Source organism: Notamacropus eugenii, chromosome 3 (assembly GCF_028372415.1).
Source record: "Notamacropus eugenii isolate mMacEug1 chromosome 3, mMacEug1.pri_v2, whole genome shotgun sequence".
Taxonomy (NCBI): Eukaryota; Metazoa; Chordata; class Mammalia; order Diprotodontia; family Macropodidae; genus Notamacropus; species Notamacropus eugenii.
The window spans coordinates 371,071,820-371,092,427 of NC_092874.1; the positions used below are offsets into that span (position 1 = coordinate 371,071,820).

Consider the following 20,608-nt stretch of genomic DNA (forward strand, 5'->3'; position numbering starts at 1 on the left):
CAAGTCACTTAACCCCAACTGCCTCATCCTGGGTCATCTCCAGTCATCCTGATGAATATCTGGTCATTGGATTCAGATGGTTCTGGAGGAGAACTGAGGCTGGTGACCTGCGCAGTCCTCCCTCACTCAAAACAAGTCAAGTGCAAGTCATGTCATCATTTCTCTGATGGCATGGTCTTCTTCGGTAACGAAGGATGAACACACATCATGGTTTATTATACTTCTGCTCACACAAGCCAGTATGAATTTTTTTGCTTCCTGAGATCTTATTACTCCTTTCCCTATCAGTATCTTGGGTAGACTGATCACCAAATTTGATATGGATAGATTTCTCATCTTATCTTTGAATTCCTTGGAAAAACTTATATTTAGTGCACAGTCCTCTGTCTATTTTTCCATCCAATCTCTTTTGATTTCAACCTTATCTCCTTTTGTACTTTAGAAAGAAATCTCTTAATGATTTCTCTTTTATTTTGTTATTGGTTGCCCTTGATTGTTGTATTTTTCTTAGCCTTTCTAGTATATCTCCTTTGTGGGGTGTTTGAAAAGTAAATATGTTCAGGTCTGTTTTTTTCTTTCTTTCTAGGAATACTTCAACTGCCACTTTTTAAAAAAAATTGAAGTTCACTTTTTAAAAAATTAAGGTTAGGCTCAGATTTCCAGAATATGTCACCCTGAGTTGCCTCTTATGTTCCTTTTGCTCTATGGAACACATTATTCCATTCCCATCTGTGATTTATTGTTGATGTAAAATATATTATTCAAATGTGCTTTCCTGAATATTCAAAGGCCTTTCTCCTGGCTACTTGCAGAAATTGTTGTTTGTCACTGGAATTTTAAAACTTAGTAATTACATGTCTTGAAGTTTACCACATAGCATATTTTTCTGGGAGTGATCTGTGGATTCTTCAATTGGTACTGTTTTCTGTACAAAGAAGTTCTGGGCAGTTTTCTTGTATTATTTATTGCACCGTGCTGTTCAAGCTTTTTGACATGAGTACTTTAAGGGGGACTTATAACCCTTATGTTGTCTTTCTGCGTCTTGTCTTTGAGATCAATTTGGTTTTCTTACATAAAGATTATGTTTCTTTTTTAAAAATGTAATTTTTTTTCTGTTTCTTTTCTTCCAGTCTGTCCTTTTTGTATTTGCATTCCAAATCAATTATTCTCTCTTGTTTTTTCTTAAGGTTTGCAATTGTGGATTCATTTTCTTCTATTCTGCCAATTATTTCTACTGTTCAGTACATAAAATTCTGATTTTACAATTATTATCTCTTTTTTTAAACCATTCAGGAACATTTCAAAATAATGTTTTTTTCACCAATTACATGTATAAACAATTAACATTTAATTTTTAATATTTTGAGTTCCAAATTCTCTCCCTCTCTTCCTCCACTCCTGAGATGGTAAACAATATGATACAGATTAAATATGTGAGATCTATGAAACATATTTTGATATTAGTCACTGTGGAAAAAACCTTCAAACTAAAAAACAAATAAATAAAGTGAAAAACAGTATGTTTGTATTCTGACTCAATCAGTTCCTTCTCTAGAGGCAGATAGAATTTTTCATCACAGTCCTTTGGGATTGTCTAGAATCATTGTATTGCTGAGAATACATAAGCCATTCACACAGTTGTTCATCATTCAATATTGCTGTTACTAAGTACAGCATTCTCCAGGTTCTGCTCATTTCACTTTGCATCAGTTCATGTAAGTCATTCTAGGTTTTTCTGAAATAAACCTGCTCATCATTCTTTACAGCACAACAGTATTCCATTACAATTCTATACAATAAATTATTCAGCCATTCCCCTTGATTTCCAATTCTCTGCTATCATAAAAAGAGCTGCTATAAATATTTTTCACAAATTTGTCTTTTTCTCTTTCCAAAAATTTATTTGGGATACAGATGTAGTAGTGATACTGCTGAATTTAAAGAGCATTCACAGTTTTACAGCCCTTTGGCCATAGTTCCAAATTGCTCTCTAGATTCACTGGATCAGTTCACAATTCCACCAACAAGGCATTAGTACCCTAATTTTCCCACATCCCCTCTAACATTTATCATTTTCCTTTTTTTGTCACACTAGCCAATCTCAATGTGAGGTGGTACCACAAAATTGTTTTAATTTGCATTTCTCTAATCAATAGTGATTTAGAGCATTTTTTTCATATATTATAGAAAGTCTCTCACAAATGTTTGGATTCTTTTAGCTGAACTAGAGGCCATCTCGGTTTTGGTTATTAATATCTTTTCCTGTTGATTTCTCTGTTTGTATTCAAGGTTTTTAGTTGAGTTTTCTTTCTCCTAAAATCTAAATTTCAGTCTTTTTCTTATAGTACCTTACTGCTCACTTTCTTCCTCTTTCCTCTTTGATGGTGGTCTCCCTAGGGCCTAGACCTCAAAGCTGTCTCAGCCCCCTCCTACAGCAGGCAAATTACATTCCACTGACTTCAGTCTCTGCCCCATGTGATTTCTGCAGAGGGAGCAACAGAACTGGCCCCAGATATATGCTGGTCTATTTCTTGCAGGCTTAGTGAAGAGTCATATATTTATATATACATGTCCTACCCTGATTTCTTATGTTCCTCAATGCTCTGGCTGAGCTCTATTGCAGCACAAAGTGGTACCACATTGCTGTCTTAGCTCAAGCAATCTTTTGATTATTGCCTTTCTGAAGGATGTGGGAGGGCAGAGGGAGAGTTGAGCTGTGTTGCGAGCTAGTAGGCTGACCTGTGCCACCCTGCATGAGTGTGATGGGCATGGGTGGTACCAGATGAGGGCTATAGGGTTAGAAAATTAATTACCCTTCTCTGCTGTTACTTCACTGAATTGTTAATTTATTGTGTATTTTAGGATCCTAGACTATGGAGATAGGTGAACTATTTTAATCTTTTTAAAGCTGATGGAATAGGAAGACCTTCCCCACCCATTAATATGCCTATGTGACCAGCTTTGAGCTCTGGCTCAACTTGCAGCTGTGATGCATCTTGAGTCACGTGGAGCCCACTGGAGGAGGGCAGGCCTAACTGAAAGGAATGCCTAACAGAAAAGAATGCTGGAGAGGAGGGAGGCGCAGGGGCAGAGAGAGAGAGAGAGAACATGCACAGGAAGAGAATGAGAGCAAGGCAGAGTAGAGGGGAAGAATTTGCCTAGGGGAACTTGCTTGTGGGGGCGGCCTAAGGGAAAAAATGTTTTGAGATGTCAGGTTTGCCTGGATTGGTGATGAGTATCTTGGTAAATCTTGCCTTCTAGTATCCTAATAGTGATGTTCCAAATAAATATTTGGTTTTTTTTCTTGGAGGAAGAGAGTTTTATTATATTTTGTGAGTCTACCCTGGAAATACATATGCATGTTCATAGCAGCGGCTATGGGTATCGGAGAAGTGAAGATTGCAGAAAATGTCTAGTCTTCCATCTCATTGATCACATGAATCTGAAGTTCTTATAACTATAATTGGTTCCTATGTTATCTTGTGTGTTCTATGCATTTAAAAACATTATATTGAGAAGAGATCCATAGGCTCCACCAAACTGGAAAAGGGATCCATGACCCAGAAAAGGTTAAGAACCTTTGCACAATAATAGCATCTTATAGCACTGCCTCCATGTCCTCAGTGTTGAAGAGGTACTGTATTATCTATTAGTCCTCTGCGTAGGTGCTCTCTCATTTATTATTAGTAAATTTTTTTCAATAATCAAACATGTATTTTTCCTACCTTCCACATTCCCTTTCCACTGAAAGAAAGAGGAAAAAAAAAAGCAAAAACCTTGTAACAAACAAACCTAGTCAAGCAAAACAAATTCCCATGTCCAAAAACGTGTTTCTTATTCTGCATATCAGTTTCATCATCTCTCTGTCAAGATTTGGGCAGGATTCTTCATCACTGTTCCTCTGCAACCACAACTGATCAGGGTGCTGGTAAGTTTAGGTTTTTAAATTTTTTGCTTTTTGAAACATGAAGTTATAGTATAATTTTTCTCCTGGTTCTGTTAGGGAGTCTAAATATGGTGCATGTAAGAAAGAATTACATTCCAAGAATAAGGGATAGTCCACACAAAAGCATAGAGGTAGGAGATGGAAAGTTATATTTGGAGAACAGCAAGTAGGCAAATTTGGTTAGAAGGTAAGATTCATGAAGGGAAGTGATATGCACAAAGCCTGGAAAGGTAGGTTTGAACTACCTTGTGAAGGATGCTAAGAACAAAACACATGACCTGATCAGATTTATGCTTTAGGTATATCAATCTGGTTGCTGTATGGAGGGTAGACTCAAGAAGAAATAGATTTGAGGAAAAGAGACTTTGCCAGGCAAAGGATGAAAAGGGCCTGAACTAGGATATTTGTAGAGTAAGTAAAGAGAAGGGGAGAGATGTAAGAGATGTTGTGAGCGTAGAATTTCTATTTATGAATCATTTATGAAAGCAGCGCATTTTTTTCTATAAAACTTCATGTGCAATCATTTTTTATTTTACTATGTTAAAGAAATACTGGTTTTATCCCATAAATTAAAAATTAAATAAAAATTAAAAAGAAAAGGATTGTGTTAGAGTTGAGATCTCAGGAACACCAGATAAGGAATGAACTCTGTGATTCTTTATGGAAGAGATGGCTTGGGTAAGCTACTTTTTAAAAGCATGTTTGGGGGTTGTAATGTTGTATCATGCATCTTAGACAATCTAATTTTCATCTAGTAAGATTTAAGATACTTGAGGAAATAAGTCACTCATAATTCCAGAAATTCTTTCTAATCCCAGAGAAGCCTTCTTTAAAATAAGGAAATTGAAATTATTTTCATGTAAATACATTTTCATATAAATGATCTCTCATTCCTCTCCTACACAGAGGGACAAGGAAGTGGGTAGAAAATTTCTATGACTCTGAAATGGTGGTGTGTTTATTGGACAGTGGTTATCCACTGAAGATATAATAACATTTTACTGCCATGGTGGCATAGCCTATAATGCCATGGAGGCTGAGGCTGGTGGATCTCTTTGAGTTTAAGAGTTCCGATTTTCAGTGTGCTAAAACTGATCATATGTCTGCATTAAATCCTGCACCAACATGTGAGCCTATGTGAAAAAAGGGAGCCACCAGAGTGTCTGATGAGGAAAGAACCAGCCCTGGTTAAAAATGCAGCAAAGCAGAAGTTTCCATACCATTCAGTAGTGGGATTGGGCCTAAGAATGACTGCTGCATTTCCAGCCTGGATAAAACAGGGAAACCTGGTCTCCAACTTGCTCCCAATTTATTTACTCATTTCCTTTGTCCCATTCCCATTGACAACCTAAAAGCACTAGTAAAATACCAACACTTTACTTGAACATGTAAAAACAAGTTTAGAAGTTTGAGGATAAACTTTTTACCTAGGTTTTTTTTGAAGGAAAATAAATTTTAAAAGCCTACAATAACTTACTTCATGTCATTCATACATCTTGTCTTCTTATCACACAAAAATAACATTCCTTGACAACTCTATTTAAAACATTTGTTCTGTTATTTTATAAAACCTAAATACCAAAAATGTTAAGTATCAGCAAACTTTAATCTCTGGAGTTAAAAAACATGTGTGTATTAGTCTAAAGCTCTCAATGTTATCAATCACAACTAATTCTTTTACAATATAATGACATTTGGGGGAGAGGATTCTGGGAAGATAGAGTAAGTCTGAAAACTTTCAACTCTCCAAATTTCCTCCACAAAAAAAGACAGAACATTGCTTCAGAGGGAATGGAGAACACAGGAAATAAACAAGACTCAGGGTAAAGCAGTTGTCCTAAGACAACTTGAGAAGACCCTGGGAAAGACTCGACTTCCAGGGGTAGAAGTTCAGCCTGAGTGAAGTGCAAACACCTCCAGGCTGAACAAACAACAAGCCCTGGGGGCAGCTGGGTAGAGAAGCAGCTACAGCCTTAGAAACTTTCATCTGGAGGATTGGGGTGTGGGGAGGGTTTGACAGCTGAGTAGGAGAAGATTAAAGGACCTTCCACCATCGAGGGATGTCAAGCACAGCTGTGGCTGTGGGAGAGAAGGAGCTAGGACACACCTAGTGAGGGCAGTAGTAGGGGAGCAAGGGACCCTGCTGGCTGTGGGCACTTGCAGGAGGGCAGAGGTCCTGGTTTTAGTTTCAGGGTAGAGAAGACAACTGTAGTTTGCAGCCACTGGAGGGAGAGGAAGAGTATTTGTAGGACAGTGTGGCTGGGGGCCCTAGCTGTGGCTTAGGAGTGGAGAGGAGAGTCCAAGGTCCGGCCTGAGGACAGACCTCAGAAAATAACAGTAAGAAGGACCTGAGGCTTGGGGCATCCTTCCCCATACTTTGGGATTAGAACTTGATTACACTAATAATTGGTACAAACAAAATAAAAAAATAAAATAAAATAAAAATGAGTAAGCAAAGGAGGAGTCCAACCACAGATAGCTACTAAGGGGATAGAGAAGATCTGGTTTGATATTCAGAAGAAGATAATGGAGCTAAAAATGCCACTCATTTTCCAATAAGAAACATCAAAAGATCCCAAGCACAAAAAGAGTTCTTTGAAGAATTAAAAAAATCAAATATCTACCTTCACAGAAACAGATGACAATTGGAAATAAGCATAGGAGCCTTACATGTATGTGTATGAGTCTATATGTTTATAGATATTTAGGTATATATAGGCACTTAATTGTAGCCTTCTTTAGGGCAGGGGAGGAAAGGAGAGGGGGGGAAAATGTAAAGTAAAAAGTACACAGCAGAGAGCCAAAGAATGCCTACAAGGAAGCAAAGAAAAGCTGGGTAGCTTTGGAAACAATGTGTAGTAGTTATTACATCAATTTTCTTGAAATGAATATTTATTGTTTTATATTGAATCCGCTCGTATTCTGCAGTATACACGTCAGTATTTACTTTTTCTCTTCTCATTTTGTATTTAAGTTGAAAATAAATTTAAAAGTTTACAAAATTAAAAAAACAACGTCATTTGAAATTCATTTGTTTCTCATGTTATGTTTTTGTGAATTGAAAATCAGTCTGATAAGGACTAAGTAAATTTACTAAAACAAATAAATCTTTCAAGGCAAGATTTCAAATACCAGATTAGGTCTAGGAGTCAAACTGTTTTTGATTCCTATTAAGAGAAATGTTATTTCACAAGTATGGACATATCATGGAAGACATCTTTTATAGCCTTCAACGTATTTATAACTTGCACTTCTATGCACACTTCTGTAATAGTTTACTTCAAATATTTAGGAGAAAGAGGTTGAGACATTTACAGAATAGAATTCAGTTGGTTTACTTAAAAATGATCTGAGTTTAACCTTGATAAAATTGAATTTTCTTCCTTTTAAGTAGGGTTTTAATAAAGGGCTTTTAGAGATACCTTTTGGGAGACTCCCAGTCAACACCTGTCTATCACCACTTTATGAAAGATATCCCCAAAAAGGTAAGCCATGAAACTAAGTGAATTAAAACCATAAAGTTATCATCACTCAATAACTGTCTTTTTGGCAGCTTATTCTCATAGCATAACAGTAGCACATTCCTGTGCATGGTGTACCAGAGCCAAAACGAGCAGTTGTTTTTCTTAGTTCATTGAATTAAGTGTAACCTAACAGGGGCTGGAAAAGAGAGGAGCTACAGTGTTTTGGTGCATAGGATATAAATATGCGAAATAATATATAAATTATTTCCCATTAAGTCAAAAGTTTGGGGATTTTTAATAAGACTACAATACCATACATAATTTCTCAAAATTAAACCAAAACCCCTATTGAAGAATAGTTTTTAATTTTTATCCTACAAGCAGTCATTCATCTCCACGTCCTTCCACTTACTCAGAATGATGACTGAGGCATTCATAATTTTCATAATAACAAGGCAGGATGCTAGTCTATTGAATGCTACCAAAGATGGGAATCTTTTAGATATTTTATATAATTTTACTTAGTTGACTTTTCTCTAAACCTTCTTATAGTGACCTTTTTACATTATATATTTGTCTTTCTAACCTCTGCTTCTCATTTGTTTCATTTGTAAAACAAACAAATAAACACCTAACTTGTCCACTCCATGTAAATATCTCAATGCATATTATACTACCTTCTCAATCTGCAGGATTGATAGGATAGGATAGATGGAAAAATGGAAACAGAGTAGTTTGTCACCTGAAAAAAGCAATAGGGACTTGGAATTCTAAATTCTTCCTTCTGAGCCTGTGTTTTCTCCATTCAATATACATCTTTTTGAAGAAAAAAAAAGATGCTTCAAAGATGAAAAGAAATTATGTAAAACAATGTTATTTCTCATAGCTTCAAAGGCATTTTAATAACAAAAAATATCTGATACCATAAAATCATGTCAGGAAAGATAGAAAATGAGTTGACCTAACTGAATTACAATTGGAAAACTACAACATAGCTTTTAAAATCTCTTTTTACTCACCGTCTGATGGTTTCTGTCACAGTAACGCAGTCCAAAATAATCTATCTCCACTAGATTTATGTGATGGAATATGTAGTCAAGGACAACAGAACCTTTCGTTGACTTCTGTAAGAAAGAATTTTCAGAATCTTTTCATAAAGACAGTACAATCACAGATATAATTATTGTTAACTTTATCTAATACAATTTTATGAAGCTCCGAAAACAACTAAATTTTACTTGTTCTACCATTATTGCCTCAAATTGAAAGAAGAAAATAATAGTTACATGTATACATCAAGCAATTTGGGAAAGAATTTTGAAATTATAGTTATTTTTTATGATTCTCTTTTTTCCTTTTCTATTTAAAGGCCTTTTCCCTGGTTACTTGCAGAATTTTTTGTCCTTGGAGTTGTTAAATTTACCAAAATATGTCTTGAAGTTTTATGGTATAAATTGTTTTTATGTTTCTGGATGTAATCTGTGGGTGCTTTTTGATTATGATTTTGTTTCTGTTTTCAGAAGTTCTGGGCAATTTCCTCATATTATTTCTCGGACTGTGACTGTATTGTTCTTCTGGAGGACCTATAATCCTTAAATTGTCTACACATCCTATGTTGGAGACCATGATGTTTTTCTTGTTTAGAGATCATGTTTTCTTTTATGTTATTCCCTTTTTGTTTCTCTTTTTTTCTAAGATTAGCCTTCACTCTGAGATTTATCACTATGGATCAAATTTTTTTTTTGTTTATTCTGCCAATTATTTCTGCTGTGCAGGACAAAAATTCTGATTTCATAATTCTTATTTTCTCTTGAACCCTAAGAACACATACAGCTGTAGTTTCATGTTCTTTTGGGAATCCACAGGATCTCTGCCTCATCAGGTGTTGATTTATTTTCCTCTGTCTTGGAATATTTATTCTTAGATGTCTGGCCTCTTTTAGATAAACTGGAAGCCATCTTCTCTAGTGTTATTAATATCTTCCTTGTTGGTCTATGTGTTCAATATTTTTAACTGAATTTACTTTCTCTTTACACCTTTGATCACTTCAGTCTTTCCTCCTTCATTTTCTTCTATTGCTTACTTCTTGACCCTTTGATGGAAGTTTCCTTGGAGGCTAGATCTCAAAGCTGTCTTAGTCTCCTCCCACAATGGAGAAATCACATTTCTTTAGCCTCAATCTATACTCCGAGGAACTTCTGAAGGGATAGCATGCCAAATCCCCTTTCCTTCAGTCCACCCTAGCCCCAACCCAAGATGCTGGTGGCCACTCTCCATTTCCCTTCATTCCTCAGTTTTGTGTTGAGTCCTGCTTGCAGCACAGCACCTTGCCCTGAAGTAGAGTACGTTTGTCTTTTTCTGTTTGCTTCATGGGTTAAAGGTGAAGCAAAGAGTACAGTTCTGTTTCTTGTTGCCTCAGAACAGTAGAATGGGGGCAGGAGCTGGCCAGTGGGTTAGGGAGCCTAGACTGCAGCAGCAGCAAGTGAATCCCAAAGCACAACAGGAGAGTGATGTTGTGCTGCTCCGCCATAGCATGGGAGCAGGAGAGGGAGGATAGAATGCGCAAATTAAGGATTTAGGAGTTAGCCTTCTCTGCTGTTAATTCATCAAATCAGATTGTTTCCTCACTAGGCTTCTTGTCTTAACCTGTGGAAACAGCTTCAACTGCTTTATCTCTTTTGCTTAATTTTTATTTTAGAGAAGTTTGAGAGGTCATGAAGTTTGGAGAAAATATCTAGTTCTCCATCTTTGTCATATGACTCAGAAGTAGCCCATGTGTCTTTAAGAAAATCATGGGGTTTTTTTGTAGGTCTTAAATCATCTTGCATTCTATTTATTGGTCATTACCAAAAAGATTCCCAAGGAAGAAGAGTAATGACCTTTAGCAGATCATAGTCTCATTACATTTTTGGTAGAAAGACAGAGAATTTTTTACATCTCCCAGTTTTTCCAATCTCTCTAACAGAGTACTATTGTAAAAATATGGCAGTGTTTCTTGAAAGTTCTTTAATGTTCATAATAGAAACTGGTAGATAAAATTCAGCAGTTTCATGAACAGTTGTGCCTGAAAATTCAACATGCTACAATATCATATTATATATGCTATTTTGCACTTGAATGAAGCATTTATTAAGTTTTTACTATGTGCAAAGTACTCTGCTAAGCGCTAGGATTAGGAGCAGGAAACTTGGCCATCTCTGCTCTCAAGGAGCCTTTATTCTAATGGGAGGCACACATTAATATAAAGTTTCAACTGTAAGTAAAATGAAAAAAATCCCATGGTCCTTAGTATGCTGGTAGCAAGTATTACTGCCTCTTCTTTATTTGTCTTCTGATTCTCTTTTTTTCTTCTCCCAAAGGCACAAATTCCAAGAGGGGAAAAGACAGTAACTAAGCAGCTTGAAGGATACCAGAAACATTAGTTATTTTGTGTATTTTGGTCATAAGATTAAAAAATTTAGAGAAAAAAGGAACACTAGTTACCTAGTCCAGAGCTTCTTAACCAAAGAGTACGTAGATTTCAGGGGCAGGTAGGAGGATAGAGTGCCAAGCTTGGAGGCAAGAAGACTTTTCCTGAGTTCAGATATGACTCCAGGAACTAATAGCTATATGACCCTGGGCAAGTCACTTAACCCTGTTTTCCTTAGTTCTTCATCTGTAAAATAAACTGGTGAAGGAAATGGCAAACTACCCTAGTATTCCTGGCAAAGGCCAAGAAAACCCAAAATGGAGTCATGAAGAGTCAGACATGACTGAAATAACTGAATATCAACAAACAGATTTCAGGAAGTCCATAAATTTGAACAGAAAAAGAAATTAAATCTTATTTCAAAATAACTGGTTTCCTCTGTAATCTACATTTTATTTGAGGCATTTAAAAACATGATTCTGAACTTGCTAAAGTAGTACATGATACAAAAAAGACTATGAATCATTACATCTTATACAGCCCATTCATTTTATAGAGGAGTGAACTGAAGAACACAGATGATGTGATTTGCCCAAGATCACAGGAAACAGAACTTGACTTCAAACTAGAGTCCTCCAATTAAAAATCCAGTATTCATGCTGTCTTAGTGGACTGATATTAAGTACAATTGTAGTAAGTGAGCCATGAAATTTACCAGTCATGGAAAATGTTTATAACACAAACCCTCTAAAATTAACCTTAGATCTATATAATCCTACAATATTTGGCTCTGTGTGGCTATCATGTGCTGCTATATGAAAGCTTTATTCTTAATATCCTTAAAACTCACTAGAGGGACAAATATAGAGACTACATTTCAAGATTGGAGGCTTGAGTTACATTTGGTTACATATGGAGGCCCAGAGCCTCCAATTCTTCAATCTTGTGGAGTAATTGATCTACATAGTTACCTTCCATGTACTGATTTTTTTTATACACTTTTGAAAAGGAGCGCATAAATATCCATTTTTGTCCAACAAGTTTTAGTCTGCTATTTACAATGATACTACTTTCACTTCACTGATGAGAAAGTTTAAGATCAGGCAGGACAGAAATAAAAATCACAGAAAAATTAATTTTCCTGTTCTAAACCAAAACAAAAATTATATGCCAAATGAAGAAAGTTCGTAGCACATAAACTATTACTGACTCTCTGTTCCAGTCTCTTGTGGAAATTTCCCTTTTATTCAGTCAATTAAACCTTCATATAATGGATAAGATGGATGAATTCATTTCTATTTGTTATGCTTATATTAGGAGATTCAATGATAATCAGTTTTCATTTTTATTTTAACTATTTTTGGTTTCCATGACATCTAATTCCAACAAAATCAATACCCTTTCAAAATAGGATAAAGGATTATTTTATAACTAAAATTCATAGTATATGGGAAACTTTTCATCAAGCCATCTCAACTTATTATTTAAAATTAAACAAAAGATTATCTAATTTTTGTCCTGCAACCAAACTGATGGACATATGGCTTTCCATCCTTAAAAGAAATAAAGTCTAAAACAGGTGAAGTGGGGAAAAAAGTAAAAGAGTAAAAGTAATAGTTTCAAATTAAAGAAGTTTCAAACTTTTTAGAATTTTAACCTCAGGTAAATGAGAATTATGAACTTGATTAAAATGCTTCAGTGTATTAATTTGTTAAGAATGAAGGGGAAAAGACTCAGAAATCTTCTACAGTACAGAATAGATTATACCACACAACGCTAACAGATTCTCAGAAAGCATAATCACATTTACTTACAGGTAATTTACATTTTATCATAGCAGATCTATATACTACATGGCAGATTATAGACCAGAGTTTTATAATCTTAGAGAACTCCAAATGGAAGCTTATTTAAAATACCATCAATAAAGTTTTCAACAGGGAACAGAGAATTTGTCTAACAAGTAATAACACCTTCACAGATTAACATGACACTAAGAACCAGAAAGGCAGGTTTCTACAGGCTATGCACAAGGACAACTTTTACATTCAAGCAAAAAAAAATCTCATTTCTTCACAGTGGAAATCAACACTTCAAAACAATACCACAAAGTTTACAGATTAACAAATGTACAGTGCTGCAACTTAAGCATTTTAAAATTCTGTGAAACTACTAAGTTAGTATTTTATTACTCAATATAAATCAATGCTTAATTTTTTGTTTCTGATAAAGTACCATTGAAGCTAAGGATACTAGATACTAGATTGAAGTTAGGGATACAGATCACAGATATAGGGAAATTCCCTTCATTATAATCAGGAATAAAGAAATGGATTGACCTATGTTATCATAGATATAGGAAACTACCAAATGAGGTACCTTTCTTTACCAATACAGGTTAGTGTCTTCTCTATACTTTATAATCTTTTTAAAAAAAATTATATTTTGACATTCCTTTTAAAAGTTTTGAGGTCTAAATTTTCTCCCTCTCTCTAGCCTCCCCCTCCCCCCATAGAGAAGACAAACAATATGATATCAATTAGACATGTGAAGTCATGTAAAACATTTCCATAGAAGTCAGGGTAACTAGACTCTGGTGTGTGCACAGATCACATCAGCTTGCTAGGCTGATGAAACTTCACATGAAGAAGCTGAAAATCCGCTTCTGGGAGAGTCATGACGACATGTAAAGAAGTTAACTTGAAGCACTACAGAGCATGGTGTAGACTTTCTGTAACTGTTTCTGAATGGCTAACCATGTGGTAAATGGTTTTGATTTTCTGTAAAGGCATTCAAAAGATCTAGCCTGCTTCTAACATCTGTCTTGCTTCAGTCCTTTCTGCTGCTCTGTTCCTGATGATTAAATTTTCACAGACAGCATCAGAATCTAGTGAGAGACTATCCTGTAAGGGAGAAAGCTGTGAAATCTCTCTTGAGCCATGTGACTATGAGAAAGGGACCTTAGTCCTTGGCCTCTACACTTGTTCTTTCTCTTTTAAGTAAAGGGAATGGAAGCTCTACAACTTTGTGAGTTTGGAAAAGTCTGAGGCATACCTCAGCATCCCAATATTTCAGTCAGATGGCGCTTCAGTATCCTGTCCAGGCTATAATTTGCAGCCAGGTCATAACTGATGCCCTGAAAATTAAAAAGTGACCTTTCCAGACCCGGACCAATGGAAGCTAAGAGGACTCACACACTAGTCATATTGTACCTGGACGTGAACTTAGTGGAACCAATGCTATGTAGAAATTGAGCTGAGTTGAGTTTACTTCCCTCAGAGACCAAGGTGGTATAGGAGAGAGTATGTCCTTGAGGTATTGGGAAAAGTGTATATACATTTGTTCTTGATGTATCATTAAAGTAAATATTCTTTGGAAAAGCTAATTGATGATATATGGTTAAATGTAACTGGAGCAGTAGGTACTGCGTAGTGGGGAGGAGGAGAGGAACATAGTTGGTTGAGGTTCAAGCCAATGGAAGAATAGAAGAGATACAGGGTATCCTAGAACCCTGAAAATAAGATGCAACCATCCTGGCCCTAGGCCAGAGTATTTCACTATATAAGCCTAGTAGGCCACCACTACCCTCCTTCACTTTAAATGAGGAAAATCAGACACAGAGAAATTAAATGAATTGCCCAAAGTCATAAAGGTAGTAAAAAGAAAACTGGGATTTGAATGAAGTCTTCTGATTCAAAATCCATCAAGCTTGTAGACTCTTTTTTTTTTTTTTGCCAAAAATGAACAAGTCAAACGGAATACAAATATTGTCATTTCCATTATGTATAATGGATCTGAATATAGAATTTATAGCAAAATATCAATCACTGCAGGAAAAAGCCATGCACAACTGCTAACTTATCCATTTTGTTTTGAAGAGATTAAAAAAAAGGAAGCTCATATCCTTAAAAATCTATTATTGGGGAATATGTTTAAAAGACTAATTTATTTAGAATATTTAAATTTTGGTCTATTTTCTAATCTTTCTTAAGGTTGAATGAGCAAAACAATCTCTCTCTCTCTCTCTCTCTCTCTCTCTCTCTCTCTCTCACTCACACACACACACACACACACACACACACAGAGGCCACAAAGTTTGATGGAGAAATACAATACATAAAAATCAATAGGGAAAAAAATCGGGATTGGGAAGGATTAAGAGGTGAATAATCACAGGAAGCAAATAGCTGTAGGAAAAATTAACTTTCTGATTAAAGGAGACGAAAAGTCAAGAGCTGGAATCCAAGGGGGTGCCTTATATTACCCCTTCGACATTTGGGGAATCGCTGAGCCAAGTGTTACATATGAATGTAATAGAATATTATTGGATATTGAGGAATTTTCAGAGAATCTTGCATAGCACAAACTGACCCAGAGGGAAGTAAATAGAACCAGGAGAATGATTTATACCAGAACAAAAACATTTTAAAGAAAATCAAATGTGAAAGACTTAAGAACTCTGATCAATGCAACAACCGACCATGTCTTTGTAAGATTTATGATGAAGCATAATGGACACAGAAGGATATGAGGTGAAGAGATAAATCAGTGTGAAATGGAAACATGCAATTTCATAAAATATTATTTGTGTTCTACTGTTTGGAAATATTTTTAAAAGCTTTTAAATTCAGAATAAAAATGTAGGTTAAAATGATATTATATGCCAAGCTGTATTTCTACAAAGAAAATAATTTCAAAATTTGAAGAAAATAATTTTAACCTTGATTTATTTTTTAAAATAAATTTTTATTGCTGTTTGCAGTTTCTTACATCATTATAATTATCCCAAGTTCCCTCCCACAGAGACATCCCATATGACAAATAATATTTCTAGAGAGGGGGAAAAAAACAGTACAAATGATCAATACATTGAAAAAATACAACACAATATGTATGATATGTAACATCTGTGCAACTCTGTAGGTTGGGAATGTCTTTTCATGTCTATTCATTTAAATCCTGCTTAATCTTTATAATCTTGTTATATTTACTTTTGATTCTTTTAGTATGCAGTTATTCTTTCCATTTTTGTCATTATAATTACTGTGCAGCTTCTTTTCTTGACTTTGCTCTTCATTAGTTTGTAGAGATCTGTTTCTGTTTCTCTGCACTCATCACACACATCATTTCTTTCAACACAACAATATTCCATCATATTCATGTACTACAATTTATTTTGCAGTTCCCCAATTGATGGCCATCTACTTTTTTTTTTCCAATTCTTAGCTATCACAAAAAGTGTTACTATAAATATTTTTGAGTATAATAAGGACTTTCTTCTTATCGATGACTTCCTTGGGGTATAAGCCCAGTAATGGAGTCTCTGGTTCAAAGTGTATGATCATTTTTGTCACTTTATTTGCATAATTTCCAATTGTTTTCCAAAATCTCACAGCTCCACCAACAATGCGTTAGTGTACCTATTCTTTTAAAACCCCTCAGACATTGACTATTGCCATTTTGGGAGGTCATTTTTTGCCAATGTGTAGGGTATGAGGTGAAATCTCAGGGTTCTTCCAATTTTAATTTTTTTCATTATTAGTGATTTGAAACATTCATGTAGTTGTGTATACTTTGGAGTGCTTCTCTTGAGAATAGTTCGTATCTTTTAACCCTTTAACTATTGGGAGGGAAATGGCAATTCTCTCTGTCTCTGGCTTTGTCCATATTTTTTTCCCCTTGGATTATCAAGCCCTCATTAAAGAAATTTGATGCAGTATTTTCCCCCATTCAATCACTTCCTTTCTTATTCTTAGATACATTAATTTTGTCTGCGCAGAAGCTTTTCTGTTGTAAGTAATCAAAGTTATTATTTTATCTTTGGTAACTGCATTTAAATCCTGTTTGGTTAAGAATACATTTCTTACCAATAACTATGAGAAGTATATGAACTTTTTATCTTCTAATTTTTCTAACAAAATGATTTTAATATTAAGGTCATGTATTCATTTAGACTTATGGAATTTGAGTAATATGTAATATGTGTACATATGGTGTACACACAGTACATGTACAATATGATATAAATCTAATTTCTGCCAGATGGCTTTCCAGATTTGCCAGTAGTTTTTTTTTTCTCTCAGATAAGTTTTTTCCTTAGTTTTTTCCCCCTATGTTTTCTATTTTATCAAGCCCTGGGTTATTGAGTGCTATTAGCTCTCCTTTGTCTAACCTGTTCCATTGATCTCTCTATTCTTAACCCAATACCAAATTATTTTGGTGACTGCTACTTTATACTTTTAGCCTCATTTTGAATGGCATAAATGTGAAATCTTAAATTCTTTAAAACTAATCTTTTTTGTTATTTAGCCATTTTCAGTCATGTCTGACTCTTTATGACCCTTTTTTGGGGTTTTCTTGGCCAAGATACTGGAATGATTTGTTATTTCCTTCTCCAGCTCATTTTACAGATGAGAAAACTGAGGCAAATGGAATTAATTTATTTGTCCAGCACCATTTAGCTAGTAATTGTCTCAGGCCAGATTCAAACTCAGGTCTTCCTGACTTCAAGACTATGTGTTCACTGCACCTAGCTGTCCAAAAAACTATCACTATTTATAAATATTCGCTAATGTAAACAATTTCTTAAGGAAAAAGGAATGATAATATTGAATCTTATTGCTATAAATCATATTACATTATATCCAGAAGACTTAAGGCTATGGATTATTTGCAGTAAAAAGACTAAATTTGATATATTTGTTTCCTCAAGTATTTATATACACCCTCTGAATATGTCTTCTTTCCTCCAGTTTCTAAAGACATGACTTCTTCTTACCAAGGTCAACCCCTCTGTATGTGCATGATCCCATTCCTACCTGTCTTTATAAGAGTTCCTCAATCATTCCCCCCATGTCTCTTAAATCTTCAACCTCCTCTTTAATCAGAAGGAAAAAAAACAACCCTGGTATTTCAAAATAATGTTTCTTGGCAAGCCTATGTATTTTATTTTTTTGGATTTCAAAATCCATTCTTAAGAGGCATTTTGATATAAAAAACCCAAACAGTAAGAACCCCCACTTCCAAACTTCCCTATTTCTCTGTTGAAGGCACCACCATCCTCTGTCTTTCAGCTTCATAATCTTGACATCATCTTGTATTTCTTACTCACTTTCACTCCATATATCAGATCATTTGCCAAATCTTTCATTTGTCTCTTCTCATATTCCATCCCTCTCTCCAGTCAAGTGTCAGGCCCTTACTACTTTATTACATCATTTATCACATAAAATTACAGCTGGTCTCATAACTGGTCTCCCTGACTCAAGTGTCTCACCACTATATACTGCTACTAAAGTAATCATTTTTGTTCTTTTTCTCAAAGATAAAGTATTTTTGTTCTTTTCTCAAAGATAAAGTATAAACTCATCTATCTAGCTTTTTAAAATAGTTTTATTGATATGTTTTTACATTACAAACATTTATAGATTATCTGCACTCCTGGAAAGGTCTCTTGTAACAAAGGAAAATAATTAAATACAATATAGAAATCTCATCTGAAAGTTATTAAAATTATATATAACATATATTATACATAATATACGTAAATATGAATATGATATTTATTATACATAACATACATAAATATGATAAATATAAAATTATTTTAAAAAACATTATACCTCTCTATTTTTAACTGCTTTAATTAGCAGAAATTATTTTCTGTCCTTCCCACCTCCCACCCAATTAGGAGAGAAACAGAGAAGAAAAACAAATTCCTTGTAACAAATATGTATAGTCAAGGAAAACAAATTTCCTCCTTGGTTATTTACAAAAACAAATATTTCACTTTGTACCCTAAATCTATCCTTCTCTGTCAGAATATGGACAGTTTGTTTTATCCCCAGTCCTGTGGAATCAAGGATGGTCTTTGTTAGCTTTTAAAGCCCTACACAACCTGGCCCCAACCTATCTTTCCAGCTTCACTGGAAATTATTCCTCCTCCTATAACGCTGCAATTTACCCAAATAGGCCTTCTTTTTATACCTCACACTCGACTCTCCATCTTCATCTCCATGCCTTTGCACGGTTCATCCCAAAAGTCTAGAGCGCACTCCTTCACCTCCATCTCAGCTCAGGCATCATCCTCTCTGCATGAAACTTTTTCTCATTACCCCAGCACTCTTCTCTCTCAAACTACATTTTCTTTAACTAACTTGTATATATAAATATATATATATATATGCATTAATTGAATCTATACTTATGCAGTATATGTTTTTATATGTATGTCTTTCCCATGAGTATTTATATTCATTGTATGGATTGTTTCATTCCTTTTACTGGCCTCTCCAGCATTTAACACAGTGATCAACACATAGTAGGCATTTAATAAATTCTTGTTAATTGATATTTGTAGCATAGTTTTCCTACATAAAGGATATAGAACCTTATTGCTCTTCATGACAAGTGTAATACTATACGAGAGAACAGCAGATTTCAGTCCTCATAAAGGCAGTTAAAGAAACTTGAGCAAGCCATTCAGTTTTTTATCTATAAAATTAGGATAATACCATCTGCCTAACCTACATTAGAGAATTGTTATGAGGATCAAGGGACAGAATAGTGTTTTAAAAAAAATTGAGGGGAAAAAAGCATAAAATACTGCAAAGATGAAGACAATTATCAGCATTATTAAATGCTGGCTTTCAAACATCCAACATAATGATTTAATTCTGCTCTACAGAGTTGCTGGAACACAGAGTGAATTGACAGACTTCCAGACCTGAAATGGGATAGGATGGATAATTGTAATATTCTGCAAAAAATTAATAATTAATCTTTAGAGACAAAAGTAAATATTTTCTAATGTGCTAAATAAAATTATTTTTACATCTTATTTCCATTAAAAAAACAATTTAGACCAAATTCAAGTGTTTGACCTGCTAAGCCAAGCCTGTCATCTCACTATGCAGTAGATTAAGTTCCCTGCTTTTTGTTTTATGTATTTCTTAATAGAGAACTACACAGTATAGAAAAACCTATGAACCCTGGGGCAGAAAGGGTTTCCTTGGAGTTTAAAAGGATTGCCACGTAACAGCTTTCTGAAGAGACCTTGTGTAACATTTCCTGTTCTTTGAACAAAAGGAATATTGAATGTCTGAGGCCAGAGGCAGGCAGAGTGCAACAGTCTAATGTTTTTTTAACGTGCCTTACTCAGCACTATTGTAGCCAGCCATGTATGTCTAGCATTAGAGCTGAGAGAAAGGAACATGATCTGAATGTAAAATTCTGTCTTGTACCTTTCCCCAACACAGAGTCATTTAGATAACTGATATTTTCAAACTCCCCCCTCGAGAAAGGGAGTCAAGCATATTAAGCACTCAAGAAATAAACGGTACACACAAGCCCATGGAGTAAATGGGCTTAATACCCAGAAAAGGTATCAAGAAATAGGCTAAGATGTGTATAGTGTCTATCTCAAGCATGTCTTGTAGTGTACTATGATTGATCAAGTGGTTTCAAAAAATTAAATTAAATTAAAATATTTAAATGCTAATTAGGACTGAAATAACATTTACCTAGGGGTTAGGAAATGTGGTATGACCAAAGTAAGGGGATATTTATGAGTGCCTTCTTTTGCCTGTATCCTGAATAAGGTAACATCTTACCTATTTCCTTTGTTTAAAAATCCCCCTGTTCTACAACTTCTGGGAAATTAAGATATAGGTAAAACAGAGAGTAAATGAATTCGATTTCCCTTTCCCAGTGGAAAAAACTTCACTATTTGGAACTAGAAGACTTTGCTTCAAATTCCAGCTCACCTAATTACTATGCGCATAACCTTGG

General features: G+C 34.9%; 1 protein-coding gene across 3 annotated transcripts in view; it reads right to left on the reverse strand.

Annotated features, from left to right (window-relative positions):
- The window catches only part of EPB41L4A (erythrocyte membrane protein band 4.1 like 4A), a 201,601-nt gene that overhangs the window by 133,514 nt on the left and 47,479 nt on the right, over positions 1–20,608 (reverse strand). For all 3 annotated transcript variants that reach the window (XM_072597431.1, XM_072597432.1, XM_072597430.1), the window contains exon 2: positions 8,430–8,534. In XM_072597431.1, coding sequence (XP_072453532.1) covers positions 8,430–8,534 — 105 coding nt within the window. The remainder of the gene's footprint in view (positions 1–8,429; positions 8,535–20,608) is intronic.